The following is a 16,089-nucleotide window of genomic DNA, read 5'->3' on the forward strand; positions in this document are numbered from 1 at the left end:
GATTCTTATATTTCACCTCTAGGCTGTATCTATCAGAGAGGAAAAGAAAACATCTGTATTTCTTCTTGCTGAATGTCCCTAATGCTTAAGTTGCTGTAAAAGCTATTTTGAAAATATTTGAGGCAGGATCATGATCACAGAGTTAAGGGAGAGTTATTATCAATCCCCGACAATCCCCTGGCTATAGAGTTCTAAATTGCACAAGATTTATTATTGGAAGCAACTAAAACCACATTTTTGTGACAGTAAGCATCAAATATTTACAGTATAGATGCTCATTTGCCAGGACTTTTTTTTGTTTTGTTTACTGCTGTAACTATTCATGGGTTCTAATTTTTTAGAAAATATACCAATCCATAAATGTTTCATTTAGAAGCAATAAATACACAAGGGATCCAATTATGTGGATTCTTAGTTGTCCCTCTCATGCAACCTATATTCAGTACATTGAATATATTATATAGTACTGCAGTTCATATACTGCAGCTGACTTTCATGTGGCAGGATTGCTTGGGAGACTCGCCCGAAACATGATTGATTTTTTCAAAATTGACTCATCATAGTTAATCATGCTATGGTAGAATTGATGTTTTGACAGTTTCTCTAAAGGTGCACATACAATTGGAAATACAGACAGCAAGCCTGGGTGATTTTTTAGGGTATGATTGTGTTCCTTCAAGAATTTCGATGGCCTTTTCTGCACCATTCATTTTGAAGTTGCCGGTATTCACATCAAGTACTTGCCCTCAAAACTGCTTTCAAGAGGGCTAAGAAAAAGAATAAATTTGACTACACTTTTAAAATTCGAACTCAGGAAAGCAGAGATAAATCTTAATAGCTTTGTAAGAAGAAAACCTAGAAACTAGATCCCATTTACTGAGCGATTCTCAGTGAGCTCTGGTTTTGTAAGAAGATATGATTTTTCATTCATCATCGGACATCCGTACCGCACATTCTCGTAAGGGTAGCAGGGGTTGCTGGAGCCTATCCCAGCTGACTTTAGGTGAAAGGCAGATTACACCTTGGATAGGTCGCCACTCAATCGACAGGACACATAAGACAAACAACCATTTGTAACCACAATCTCACTGCCACCGTGTGGGAATCGATCCCATGCTGCCTTGCACCCAAGTCAGGCGAGTGAACCACTACACCATCAGGTGTTTTTTGTTTTTTTTTGATGGAAAGAGCCATAAACTGTTGCTGGAGCCTATCCCAGCTGACTTTAGGTGAAAGGCAGATTACACCTTGGATAGGTCGCCACTCAATCGACAGGACACATAAGACAAACAACCATTTGTAACCACAATCTCACTGCCACCGTGTGGGAATCGATCCCATGCTGCCTTGCACCCAAGTCAGGCGAGTGAACCACTACACCATCAGGTGTTTTTTGTTTTTTTAATGAATATTTTTATTCAATGCTCCTGCACAGATTGCAGACTTTTTTTCTTTTCATATTTCTATACAAACATTCCAAATGTAAACTATGTAAAATATGTTTCCATGAGTCTAGATGTGGTGTTTATTGAATAGCAGTTAGAACATTCTAGTGCAGTGGTCGGGAACCTTTTTGATGGAAAGAGCCATAAACTGTTCACATTTTTTAATGTTAATCCTTGAGAGCATGCTCTGAATTTAAAAGTCAACATACATGAAAATGTGTGCCTTTTCTAGTCACTTCACCACTTTTAAAGTACAAAAAGTCTCTGAATTCTTTTGACAACATTTTTACGTTGTTGCTAATCAATCAGTATCAATGAAAATATTCATGCAGAAGAGTGTAATGAAAAAAAAAGATTATAGGGCGCTCGAGGTAGTGTCAATGCCATAATACCAACATAATGCTCCTATTCCAGGCACTTTCTCACTAGCAGTTTCCATAGTTTACCACACAGGTTAGCGGAAAGCCATATGCACCCATCAAAAGAGCCATGTGTGACTCCCGAGCCATAGGTTCCCTACCCCTGTTCTAGTGTGTCACTTTATAAGTGTAATCCTGCATTAACACAACATACAACAACCCACTGACATGACATAACCACACTGAGAATTTTAGCATGGAATTTGCGACCACCAACAGACAATAAAAATTCTGACTGGGCAAACGACTGCTCTCAACGACTGAGTCGTTAGGCGTGTTCACTCTAGCAAAGTCCATAGTTCACTTTCTTTGGTCCTTGTTTTGGCCTATTCTGTTTTGAAGTTGTTCCTTTTCACAATTTTCACAAGATTCACGGGATTTTATGATAAATGCACACATGCAAAAATCGTGGCAGAGTAACTCTGACGTTTAAATTGGGCCAAGAAACACATTAGGTTGCTTCACCCCTCAATCTTATTTCACTAACTCATTTCCTCATTTTACAACAAGCCCCAGCTTTTTGATAGCGGGTCTTAAAGATACACAAACACATTTAAAGCCGAATTGAATTACATAAATTCACTATACTATTACAGACGTACAAAATCATGCAACTCCAACATGCTGCCCTCGTGCTCATAGGCTTTTCTCCTACATCCTAGTGCTAAATATCTTTAGTCTAATAAGTAATTGTATGCGGATATTCCAGCATAATTTTTATGTTGGCGTATGGCCCAACATCACGTAGAGATTCTATCTCCTCATTGCTCAGTGTTGAACCCAGACTCCTGTTAGCCAACAAAAAGTCAAAAGAATACTACTTTCTAATGCAGGGTGCTCCAAACTGGTCATCCAACACAGACAATTCAACCCAGTGGTGGGTGGGCAATTACTCCACAAAGGGCCCTGGTATGCTCTGCGTTTTCTTCCAACAGAAGCACCATGCCCAATTTAACCAATAACATGTCTGCTGTAACAAGCAACACCTGGCTGCAAAGATCTGATTACAGTGGTACCTCTACATACGAGCAGCCCTACCTACGAGCAGCTCGAGATACGAGGAAAATTTCGAGCAAATAATTATCTATAGATACGAGAAAGCCAGGTGGCCAAGACATGAGAGGCTGTTTATCATTGTAGCGCACTGTCTTTTTTGCCGCATCTGTTTCGTGTATAACAGATATCTACGAGCACTGAACGGTTTCTTCACACGTGATTCTCCTACACATGGACCAGAAAACGCAAAACGCGCATGCGCGGGCAAAAAGAGGGCTTTCTGGGTAATGAAATATACTCGTGCACACAACACCGATAGGCAATGGCACCCTTTCTCAGAATAAAACTTCATTATCCACAATCAATACGTGGGTAGGCTGAGCTGTTGTATTTTTTTAGTGTTTTTGGTGTTTTTTCAGAGGGTTGGAACGAATTAAATTGTTTTTAGTTCATTTCAATGCGAAACGTTCATTCGAGTTGCGAGAAGATCGACATACGAGCTCAGTCCCGGAACAAATTAAGCTCGTATGTAGAGGTACCACTGTATACTTGTAAGACACTGGATTGGTGAAAAGGTGTCGTATTGATCGGTTGGGCTAAAAACCTGTTCCCATTGTGGCCTTTTGTGGACTGATTGCTCACTTCTGGATTAACCAATTCCTGCTAAAAAGAGCAGCACCTGATTACATAAAAAAGAAACCTTTGAGAAAAGTTTTCAGCTTGTTTAGGTGGAATGAAATTTTGCTCCCAATATGTAATAGTTTCAAAGCCCCTGCCACAGACTATATGATATTTTATTACATAGCGTGGTGAAAGGTAGGACAAGAAATTTTCATTAGTTGTGACCATCAAGGCAGTTGGTATCAAAAAGTAGCGCTCGTCTGCTTTGATGAACACATTTGCTATGAACAAGAAAACAAATGTTTTAGTATGATTAAGTTTGTTTGCATGAGTGCATACATCTTTTCCTCGGTATGCAGGCAATGTGTAGGCCTCACACGCTGCAGGTAAAAAACGAGAGCAAGGGAGCACACATAAGAGAAAGGACACAAAGTTAAACTATTAGTCAATATTCATTAACAAATAGCAGGGGCACTATTCACCACGGCAAGCAGAAATTCTGGCACACCAGACTCCCTTGCGATATGGTCATGAGGCTTCGAGACGCCAGACTGGCTGTCAGTGTAGTATATGTCAATCAACACGAAACAACTTGAAACCCCCACCACCCAACCCACTTACCAAAATATCAGCAATGACAGTCAGCAAAGCTAGACTTAGTAGTGTAGTCTAGCATTTGTCTTTATACATGTCTATGCCTATGACAGTCGATGGCAGCAGTCGATGTGTTAAATGAGTGCTCTTATTTCTCCTAGAGAGAATGAAGGTTGCTAGAATTTGTAAGTTTTACTGCTTCAATAAAAACACCATCTGTGAATTTGCTTTGTTTCTTTTTAATAAATTGACAGTAGATGGCAGCAGCCGATCATTTGGGCGACCAAACCGCGACCAAAAGACCGGCGACCAAAAATACCGGCGACCAAAAAGACCGGCGACCACAAAAAGACCGGCGACCAATCGACCGCACACGCCAGACATGGCCGCGATAATCGAAAAATCGCGTAGTAGGGTCACCCCTTTTATAACTACTTTTTTTCTTTTCAATGCTGAGTCCTAGTAGCAAGCCGAAGACAGGGGAGTGGCTTCCGCTCACAAATTTCAACGTGGATTTTCACATTTTTACAAAGTTGAATATTTGGGGGGGGGGTTGTTGGTGAAAACTAGTCTACCAGTGAGCTATGTCGCGATGTTTTTAATTAGGTACGTTGTTGAATCATCTCAGTTCATACCAACAATGATCTATTTATTGATAATGGTCCACACTCATGGAAACAAATAAAAACATTTATACTAGTCAATAATTTAGGCTCTAACAGCAACCACTGCAATACTATATTTTACTACCGTATTTTCACGACAATAAGGCACACTTAAAAGTCTTAAATTTTCTCCAAAATAGACAGGGCGCCTTATAATCCAGTGCGCTTTATATATGGATCAATACTAAAATTGTTATCACGATAAAATAAAATAAATCAGTTGATAGGGTACACCATCCTCTACAGCTCTCACAACTACGGCAAGCAGCCCCCTACTATTTTTCCCGTAGAAAAAGTACTGCGCAGTGACTGCTGGGATATATAGTTCTTTTGTCAATACACCCAGTATGACAGCGAACACACTAATTTGGTGCTCACGGTCATTTCGGCTGTATTTACAAAAGAAATCCTGCCGCTAGATGTTGGCGTCAACAGAGCATTGAAAGCTAGACTGCGAACTATATATATCTATATTATATATGGATGAATATTGAACCGCAACATGAGATTATGGCTACGTGAGGCGTATGTCAAGCGACCGGATGGCTTTTTTCACGGCTCGCCGTCACTTTTGATTTGCGACCAAGTCACGAAAATGAACTCAGAGGTTGCCGTCATTCCCGGAGGCTTGACTAAAGAACTCTACGCTACGATTTGCGAATGGATTGTGGCCGCCTGGGCGACTGTACCTGCTTGCACGGTTGTTCGAGCTTTTGGTGGAGCCACATGGCAATGACGGTGACTCTGAGAACGAAGAGACGGGACGTTTTGGAAGACTCATTTGGACAATTGTTCAATTCGGACACAGAAAATGAGGACTTTGATGGATTTGTGGGTGATGATGACGTGAGTAAAATGGCTAAATAAAGTACAACCGAACTCAGTTTTGCTTCCGTTGCCTTTTTAAAAACATGTTTTTAGCGTGTGGGTGTAGCGTGCATGTTTAAGCTGGTGTATGTTTTGCCATGCCTGGCTGCGTCTATAAAAACAGTGCATCCTTTGTGTGTTTAAAATACAGAAATAGCACTCGTTACTGACACTGCGGCTAAAAATATGATGCGCTGTATAGTCGTGAAAATACGGTACTTCCATGAAGTAGGCACTTGAAATTATAGAAATTCATTAATAAAACCTAGCAATTATAATAAATGGCAAAAAAATAAATAGAAATAATCACCGTATTAGTGAACGGCAGTTGACTAAATCCTAAATTGTGTGTGTAGTGTGCACAAGGCGATTCACTGTCATACCAGAAGGGTCCTGGTGACATTCTTCCAGATTACACTTTTGTGTATTCTCTGGCTGCATTTCATGATCACATTGAGTTTGGTCCACCTCTTCTTCGGTCTCAGCCTTTGTATTGACACACTTGATGAGTCGCTGCTGCAGTCCACCGCCACAGGATGCTGAACACTAAAGGGAAAATGTGTCACTCAATTCTTACACAATGCTCTGAAATGATTGCAGAAAGTGCTAATTGAATTGATTATAAAAAATGTTGTGATGCCTTTCTTGTAGTTTCAATGTCATGTTAGTGCTAGTCATTCGTTGCAGTTTGATTTAAGATCCAGCTCCAAGGGAAGAAAAAAGACAACTTCAGATTCCCTACATTAGCATAGCTATTCCTGGGAGTATGGGATTTTATCTGTCGCATTGTCTGCGGAATTCAATTAATTAACTGCAGTTTACATACTGTGGAATATGGTGGATGTAAACAGCGCTTTGGGCAAAAAATAATGAACACAGACAAAAAACAACTGTTCACTCTATTTCAAATTTGTGAGTACATTATCAATAGAATGTGTTTTGCCATAATAAATTGATGTTTCAAAAGTCAAAGTTTTATCACAAATGTGTTTATGTATTCATAATAGGCACAATTCACTAAACAGGGAAACTTTGTGATACATTTCTCCAGAGCCAACAATTTATGACTGCTCCCTCACATTTGGGGGTCATAGTTAGTTGTATCTAAACCTTAGGTTGCAATGCAAAAGTTTTAAAGTTTTTAGTGTGCACAATCTTCACATAAAATGAAATGCAATCATGTTTTTGCTCATCCTGACACCATAACAATCTAAGCAGTGGCCCAGGGTCTAATTAAATGACTCATTGATTAGGATGATTATATAAAGGCCTTTCTTTGCGTGAGCTCTGGTATAAGGAGTCATGTGGAGAGGTGACGAAAAGAGCAGTGATTGAGGAAGCAGTCTTAACGGTTAGTATGCATGTGACAATCCATGCCTCAAAATGAATGAATATGAAAGATGCAGCTGGTGGACATGTATTCATGCCGTTAGAGGATTAGAAAATTGCTACAAAAACTGTTTTGCCACTGTGTTTACTCCTTGTCAAATGATCGGTTTTCAACATTCATTTTATTAACTGTTTCTATTCACTGTTCCAAGCTGTCTTTTCATAGTATTTCTTCCATACAAAAACTAATGACATTGTGAGTAGTATGTAGTGCAGGCCAGATGGTCATTATTGCTAAGTGTATCTGGTGTGCATTTCTCAGGAGTCTACCTGTTCCCAAGATCCAGTGAGCCACTGAGCACAAGGCTGAGTATTGCAGGGACGGATGTTGGTGGGTCGAAGGTCAGTGTCGCAAAGGTCCTCCTCTGGGCAGGTGACAAGTCGTTGCTGTCCTCCACCTCCACACACCTCTGAGCACTTATCACAACGAATACGTAACAATATGGTGTTTGATTAGTGTCCATGTGCTTAATGAGAAATAGCACGTATGTAATATTAAATGTCGAGAACAAAATTTGTTTTAGAAATTCACAACTACAGTAATCCCTCGAATATCACGTTTAATGTAGACCAGACATGGCCGCAATAATCGCTTCAGTGGGGAGTTCTAGCAATAAGTGAAGTCACGATAATCGAGGGAAGACTATATATTTTGTGTAAAACACAATTTTCTGCCATTTTTGCTCACGTACAACTCGGCTTTCCCTGCCAGGCGAAACTCACTTCAAATCGCACTTAAGACTTAATTCCATTTTAAATGGCTGCAGCGTTGCCTGTTTGGACACTCAAAATTGCCACTAAATATGAGTGTGAGCGTGAATGGTTGTCTGTCTCCTGTGATTGGCTAGTCACCGATTGAGCGTGTCCTCCGCCTGGTGCCCGAAGTCAGCTGGGATAGGCTCCAGCACCCTCTGCGACCCCTGTGATGATATATGGGGAAGCAAAGCTGGAGCGCGTATGTGAGATAAGCGCAGAAAATTACATTTTACACCGAATATAATTGTGAATTTCTACAAAAAAATAGCGAGAACATCTGTTCACTCGAAACGTACTTGTGAGCACTTTTGTGCTCACTAATTCATATTACATACATAGTATTTCCCATTTCACACATACGTTTGGATAAATCTAATGCCATATGATAACACGCCATGATAGTAGGTAGACACGATACAAGGCGAAAGGTAAAAAGCGGCACCCATGAAAGTTTCTATTAAAATCTTTTCTATAAGGTTGGTGGAAAAATAAGCCCTGCTCTTTCAGCGTACCTGGATGAAATGAGGCGAAAACTCATGATAGGCTCTATTCAGGCAGTAAAAAAGATCACAAGATGTCACAAAGACTTAAAAGTGATGTGATTACATGTTGACAGATACATTCGATGTTATTAAACCGCCTTTGAGGCAGATAGAGAGGGTCGTAGAGCAGGAGCAAAGTTGAATTGAATTGAACGCTATTATTTTCACTGTAAAAGTATAGTGAGATTTAAAGATTCACTATGAAGTGCACAAACAAAGACTTGGTCTGCTTTTTGTTAGTCTGTTTTGTTAGTCACCTGGCCCCAGGAAGAAGTGTACCAGTCGAGACAAGGCTGCAGGTGACAGGGCATTTGGCTTTGCGGCCTAGAGGACATTGCCCGACAATGGAAAGGCCGTAGGGTTCTGTTATCCCGCACGTCAAAACACTGCACCTCTCTGGATTTTACACCGCCTCCACATTTCGTAGAGCACTGCAAAAAAGACATGCAGTCTTAAGTTCTGAAGAGTGTCTTTGGTTTTGTAGTCCATGTCTTTCACCGGTTTATATAATATTCAGTTGGCTTTTTCCAAATACCAATGAAAGAAACCTTAGGGAGTGCTGAAGCGATAAGGAATTGGAAAAAAATAGAACAAAAAAATAAGAAGATTCTCCAGTTGAGGAATGTTACATTCAAGGATTCCAACACCTGGTGAGGAAATTATTTTAACAGCAATTCACTATCATGCTACTGAAACAATATCGCTGGTTCTGAATGGATAATAGATAATACTATATAGAGGTTAGTCAAGTAAAAATCAGCGTACTTCATAATATTCTTAAAGTCAAAGTGAGACGTAAAATACCCAACTGGCAACCAGCAAGCAGGTATACCTTCTGTACTGCATACTGAGCGACATTGTGTCTATCTACTATAATTAGTGCCTTTCTAACCTCTTAAGCAACTATTACCCAAAAAGTAAGTAACATAACATAATTTTACCAAATCGAAAATGTCAGAAATGTCAAAAATTTAAAATGGCAAAGGACGACAGAAAAATTAATGCCATATTAAATTAAGACCCATCTCACCCTCGTCCATTCACCAACTTTCCACATGGAACAGGGTCGCAGATAACAGCGCTGGGCGGGCGTAGGCCTCTTTGCTTGGTCACAATCAGACTCTGAGCCAGTGCTGCAGGCCAAAGACCTCCAGATGGCACCCAGACCACAGCTTGTGGAACACTGGCCAGAAATACAAGAATATTTTACAGAAAACAGGTGCAAGAACAGTGTGGAATTAAATGATGAAGACTCACTGAGCTCCAGTTTCCAGTGATCCAAAAGGCAGCAACTTGAGGGGCAGCTGGTGTTTGTTCTGAAATTTTCAGAACTAATGGCCAAAGATATGAAAGTTTGGTTGGTGAGACATTTGTGGTTATTTTTTGGGGGTTGGTAGGTTGAAGAGTGGCTGCAGCCTTCAACAATGGGGCCACATATGTAGAGTCTGGATCAATCCTAATACCAGATTTCACGGTCGGAAGAATTGGGATTTGATTGTAGTCATAGTGACTGAATGGAAATGATGATGGAAATGAAGAAAAATCTGTAGTAGTGCTTTCAGTAGAACCTTTAGTTAGAATCTGTTTTGATGTTGTCTGGTGTAAATCACCTTGAGGGCGCTGAAGGTATCCTGTCTTGTTTGTATGCCGCCAAAATGGAGTTACACCTGGCGAGGTGATGTCACCTGGGGCATTTCGATTACCTGACATGAGCAGATATGAAGAAAAGAGAGGAGAAGAACTCTCGGAGGGAGGTAGGGATGTCGTACTGAGGTTATTTTCTGACATTGTCGAAGCATCTTTAGAGGTAACCATGTCTGAACTGAGATGAGTCGGATGCATGTTTTCCAGTCTCAGGTCAGGTGAAAATGTAGATTCTTTACTAGTTTGAGTAAAATAGAAATCTCCTCTGGTTACTGGAACTGTGGTGCTCACAGCCTTAGCAGCAGAGATCAGTGGCATAGTGCTAGTTTGATGCCACTGTTTGGCATCCTCATCTTTACTTGTAATCGTTGAAGCAGCATATAGGGAATATACTGTGAATTCCTTTGTGGGACTTTCATCCTGTGTGGAATTGTGGTCGGTCTCTTTATCTTGCGCCTGCTTTTTACTTTTTGCAGGCACTGTGTTAGTATGATCGTGAGGAGCTCCTGTTTGATTGTTTTCAGACCACAGGGGATCACCGTATCCATATTTTTCCGAAGCATTCTCTGGTGATTGAGTGCTGGTCACAGGCAAAAGATAATCCTCAGCGAGTTCAATGTCAATATTTATAGAATGCTTTTCAGTGGGTTGTCCTCCTGCAGGGTTTGCAACGTCATGCACGTTTTCTTTGATAATGATCTGTGATTTAAAAGGTCTTGAAGAATTAAGGGGATTGTCCGCAATGGCAGTTGGCTTTCCGTCTAGCACAAGATCTTTTACTTGACTGTTCCCTGAATCGATTTCAGCACTCTCATTTGATAAGTCTTCATGAAAGTTGATGAAGTTGTAGTCATAGTAAAAGTCATCCACTTTAGGAGCATTATCTTCACTATCTAGCTTATTGTGATAATGAAAGTCTTCGAATATATTATTTAAGTTGTTTGGCTCATCGTTTTTTGATTGCAGTCTGGTGGGACTATACATTTGAGATGGTTTGGCCACAGGTAAGGAGTTAATTTCATTAACCACCTCTTTGCTTGTCCATCCACTTCCAGACCAGTCAAAGTCACCAAAATTGTCCAAAACAGGTGGACAGTCCTGGATTGAACAAGTACTAAGACTGTCAGGCTTGTTTTGTAGGTCACAGTCCACCCCAGTGTTTCTGGAGCAGGTAACAGTACGTCGACGTATTCCTCCTCCACATGTAAGTGAACACTGCATGAAAAAGGCAGTTACAGAAAACATTAGCTCAATCTCAATTTATGACAATTATTTTGGGCAAAGTGGAAGCGCATGGCGGTCACATAACCACTGGGAGTTATTATGCAAATATTTTTTTTGTGGAGAAAACAATAAAACGTTTCCTATGTCAATACTGGGAAGAAATTGTAATATTTTATTAGTGATATTACCATTAAAACTCAGACCAAGTTCAGAACGGTGATAAACATGGGGACAAGTTATCATATCTCAGTAAAAAAAAATCCTCTTTCAAAGAGCATAGAAGGGAACTGTTATATGATCTGAAGAAACTGCAGAAGAGCTTTTTCATTCCTGGGGGTGAAAGCGCTGTAGTTAAGGGCAAAGACATTTCGAAAAGCTCCGAACACGGAACTTTTTGGTTCGAAACATTAAGGCATCTGCCAGAAGAATGAGAGGCATACTTGAAAGTTACAGCATGCTGAACCATACAAAATATAAAACAATAAAAAGAAAAAATAATTCACCAGAAGGAGTAGCTCAGACATGAATGTATCATTGAACCTAATGAGATGAAGTCCTTCTAAGTCTCCAATGGGACCGAAAAATTTAACATGCTTGAATTCTCTTTGCTGACCTACATGTACGTACATTTATTTATTCTATCCCCTGCAATTATTATCAAATGTTAAAAAAAATCCCTAGGAAAGATATACATATATATACATATACATATATATATAAATATATATATATATAAATATATGTATATATATATATACACACATATACACATACATATATATACACATATACATATATATATATATATATATATATATATATATATATATATATTCAGAGCAAATTTTTGAGCTGAGATACGACACAAATTTGACATACGAGCATACGTTGCGGCCGCTAGATGGTCCTTTTCAAGCTGTGTATTTATGAAGAAAGGGAGGGGCTTCTTTTAATATGGATAAAGGAGAAACAATTAGCGGAATCTGCGAGGACTTGAAAGTAAATCAAGCAGTTGAGAAAGGGGATAGTTCAACGCCAGTCGAAACCTTCAACACGAGTTGTGGCTGGTTCAATAACTTTAAAAAACAAACTGGGGTACACTAGTTCGTGAGGCACAGGGAAGCAGCTAGTTCCGATTCGAAAGCTGCAGTGGAATACATTAACACCTTTGCCCCGGTTATAGCACAACAAAGTTACATCCCTTTTAAGTGTGTGTATAGTAAGCGAAGTTCATTTAAGTTAAAGCTTATGTTATGTTACGTAGTATCACAAAAGTGTAGCGAACAGAACGCGTCAAGTCTCTTTCCTCTGCCGTCAGCCGCTACATTTGTTTCAAAGGTAAGAACTCTGTACAATACTGCACACAATAATGTCACATTTTATTGCAGATCATAACCACTAGATATGTATTTGTTACTTTGTGAGGGTAAGTGGTGAATTAGAACAATTAAAAACGTGTTCCCATTGTAATATCCTATTTTTAGTTGTTTTTTTTCAGAGGGTGGGAACAAATTAATTTGTATTTAGTTATTTTATATAGGAAAAATTGATTTAAGATACGAGTAAATTGAAACACAAGCTCGGTACCGGAATGCATTAAGCTTGAATCTCAAGGTATTACTGAAACTAATTTCTAACTTCAATGTCGGCCAGTCAATCAACCCAGCACTTTTACAGCAGTGTATGAGGAGAGGCAAGATTTTCAACCACAGAATAGAAATCTCTGCTTCTAAGAGAGGTGATCTGAAGATGTGGAGGAATACAAAAGAATCCCATCAGCAATGCATGAAATAATTAGACACTAAGGGGATGAGTTTGATGTGGAAAAATTGTCATTTAAATTCAAAATATATGATGAAACAGGTATTGAAAATATGGTATTTTTCTAGATGATGCTCTCACTTTCAAACCTGCTTTTCTTTGGTTTATTATCAACTGCATGTTGCGAGCCATTATTGTGAAACATATTCTCGAATGCAATGGATTTCTTTGTTCAACCCAAGGTCGGCTCACACGCACTTTTATCCAATCATCTATTCTGCGACTATACTGTGCTTTGAGACTAACACCTTGCGTTTCCAACAACATTTTGCAGCCAACTGTTCAATTAGCCTGCAAAGTTTTTCCCTTTCTGTGCTATCTTCAAAACTGGAGGACACCACATAATGGAAATTCACATCCAGAGTGAGAGTACTTCAGTAAATGAACTGTTTTATCTATAATTTGATTGAAATTTTATTGCATTGAAGCTGCGACAATTTGCTGTCAAATCATTTGAACCGTAATGTAATTGTAGTAACTCTTTGCTGCCTCTCAGCCAGGACTGAGGAAAAAAGGGTAAGCAATCTCAATGGGACATTTCCTCGGTAAGACAAAAACAAAACAAAACAAAAAAAACCTATCACATGTGGTAGCAGTCCTGTAATCTTTCTGGGATAATTTTAGTATGCATAGTGAAAAACCGGACAAGGTGAATACAAAAGACGAGTAGTTAATCCTCCTTTTTCACAAGGTTAAGCGCAATATTAATACTATAATTTTTAAAGACTCAAATCCAAAAGCAGATGATAGTTAGAATAAATCAGTCTGTATTAGTAAATTCAATTCCAATTTGAAATCTTGAATGTCAAGACACAATCAAGCAGACAAAAGGAATTGTTTTGATGGCATTTTTATATTCACAGCCATATGTGAGGCCAACTTACCTTGGACCAACTGCCAGTGGTCCAATCTGATGGGCATGGGATGTGTGTGTTGCAGGACAATACAGACCCAGGTTTTGGGATGTGTTCACATTGGCTGGGCTGCAAGGCTTTCTGATCATCCACGCTGATGGGTTGTATGCACAGAACTGTCCTTTCAGCCAATCCGAGGCTGCCGCAGCTCGCCGAGCATTTCTGCCACTCACCAACCCACCACCTGTGCTCAGAGACACAGATGTAGTAAATCTGTGATAGAAACAGTCAAATTTCACAAAACACCTGAAGAGGGTGACTCATGTATTTGAAGTTCAGCAGCAAATAATTTATTCAGGAATATGAATGCTCTAGGCTAATTGCCCAATCAGTGGCGGTTCATACTGGACTTTGCATATTTCAATATATAATGTCAGTTGTGAGATAAATCTGTAGACACGACCCAAGCTCCAAATCACCCCTTTTCATACTTCTTTTGAAATGTGTCCTTATCTCCTTTGTCTTTTTAAAATGTTTTTGTCTTATGTTTTAGTATATTTCCAGCCGATGACAAATTAGAATTTACAAATCTAATTTAACAGCAAAATTGAGTACTGCAGTGTCCTTATCATAGACAAATGGAATAATGAACATTACATGCGCCACTTGTTTATAATTCCAAATTACAATGAAATTGTTCTTGACGGTTAAAAGTTGTTGCTTATCACACAACATAATTGAAATACAATAGTAAATAAAGTCATTTGGACAACTGCAAACCTGTGCAGGTTGTTTACGGCAAGTACTGAACTAAATAGAAGGGGATAGCTGAGGGGCAAACTCACGTGGCTGGACAAGGCTCTTTGTTACAGTTGTTTTGATTGTCATCTGGTCGGGTGAAAGGGTCGCAAAATGACTCATCCACTATCCCGTTAGTTCTCTCCACACAGTAAAGCATGTGCCTCTTAACACCTGGAGTAATAATAAAATAAAAGGTTTTTATGCTAGCAAGCAAATACACGTAGACGCTATTGTAAGCTCATCAAAATATCATGTTAATATTGTGAATGAGATGAAAAGACAACAAAAACCTGAATACTATTGTAATTCGTGACCAATGCACAATTAGCTTACTTCGTATTTAGTACTTAAATGGAGGCTCAACATTAAATACAATTAAATAAATAAATGAATACATATATGATTAAATAATGAGAATCATTATTTTTCAGCATTTGATCAATTCAAGATGAACTACAATATTATTTCTTACATTCCCGTATTTTAGGAACTATTCGCCACTTCTTCATATCGTCTCATTAGAAATAAATAAATCACATTTTCAGTTCATTTTGCTGCATGCATAACAATAACATTCCCACTTAGGATGCGTTCGAAGTCTCCAAAAACTAGCTGTGAGTGTTCCATTTCTTATGACACTCTTGAGTTTCGTTGGGGAAATGTCCGTGCTAGTTGTGTAGTGTTTCTTTTATTCGTTTGTGCATAAACTATTTAAATTCAGGTACATGCAAACTTGCTCTTAAGAAAAAGCCACTATACAAGGGCCATTTAAGCCTAACCACTGATTTAAACACATTTTAAAAGAATGGAAATCCCAATTTTACCATGACTCATAATAATAAAAATGCTTTATAGATGAATTGTACTATATCTGATGCTATATCTGGCTACAAAAGGAATGATTTTAAATGTATGCACTGTTTGCTGTGAGAAGAGAATGCGATGCTCATAAGGCATTTTCAACCAGAACTCAGAGAACTTAATTGTCCAGGCTGTTTCTGTCCGTTGCTTTAACCCATTGCAGAAGAACATCTAGGGCGGGTTGGGATGCTCAAACTTTATTTGCTCAAGATCAACTTTTTAAGAAGCCAACCTGCTGCAATCTACTTTTTATCAGGACCAAATCCACAGCTCATCAGTTATGTATATGTATGTTGACATACTTTTCAGCACTGCATGAGCCAATGTGTGTCTATGTCTGTGTTTACAAAAAAAACCTTCAGAACAAAGAATAAACACAATAATAGCTGCTAACCAATTTAGACACTTTTGTACTTGTGTATTTTTGTGACCACTTATTCACGTTGACTACTTATCTATATTGGTACCCGGACGTTTCGTCAACGGACACTTGGTCGACGGACACTTCGTCCCCGGACGTTTGGTCGGACGGATGTTTGGTCGCCGGACAGTTCGTCAAACAGACATTTCGTCGCCGGACAATTCGTCGC

General features: G+C 39.1%; 1 protein-coding gene across 3 annotated transcripts in view; it reads right to left on the reverse strand.

Moving 5' to 3' along the window:
- Window positions 1-16,089, reverse strand: part of adamts7 (a disintegrin-like and metallopeptidase (reprolysin type) with thrombospondin type 1 motif, 7) — a 51,235-nt gene that overhangs the window by 2,935 nt on the left and 32,211 nt on the right. For all 3 annotated transcript variants that reach the window (XR_013297670.1, XM_077589818.1, XM_077589820.1), the window contains exons 17-23: window positions 14,683-14,809; window positions 13,868-14,081; window positions 9,552-11,153; window positions 9,325-9,477; window positions 8,552-8,725; window positions 7,267-7,413; window positions 5,991-6,153 (exon numbers count right to left, since the gene is read on the reverse strand). Coding sequence is in view for 2 of the 3 variants with exons in the window: in XM_077589818.1 (XP_077445944.1) it covers window positions 5,991-6,153; window positions 7,267-7,413; window positions 8,552-8,725; window positions 9,325-9,477; window positions 9,552-11,153; window positions 13,868-14,081; window positions 14,683-14,809 (2,580 nt within the window). In the remaining variant the exon portion in view is untranslated. The remainder of the gene's footprint in view (window positions 1-5,990; window positions 6,154-7,266; window positions 7,414-8,551; window positions 8,726-9,324; window positions 9,478-9,551; window positions 11,154-13,867; window positions 14,082-14,682; window positions 14,810-16,089) is intronic.

Source organism: Stigmatopora argus, chromosome 2 (genome assembly GCF_051989625.1).
Source record: "Stigmatopora argus isolate UIUO_Sarg chromosome 2, RoL_Sarg_1.0, whole genome shotgun sequence".
NCBI lineage: Eukaryota > Metazoa > Chordata > Actinopteri > Syngnathiformes > Syngnathidae > Stigmatopora > Stigmatopora argus.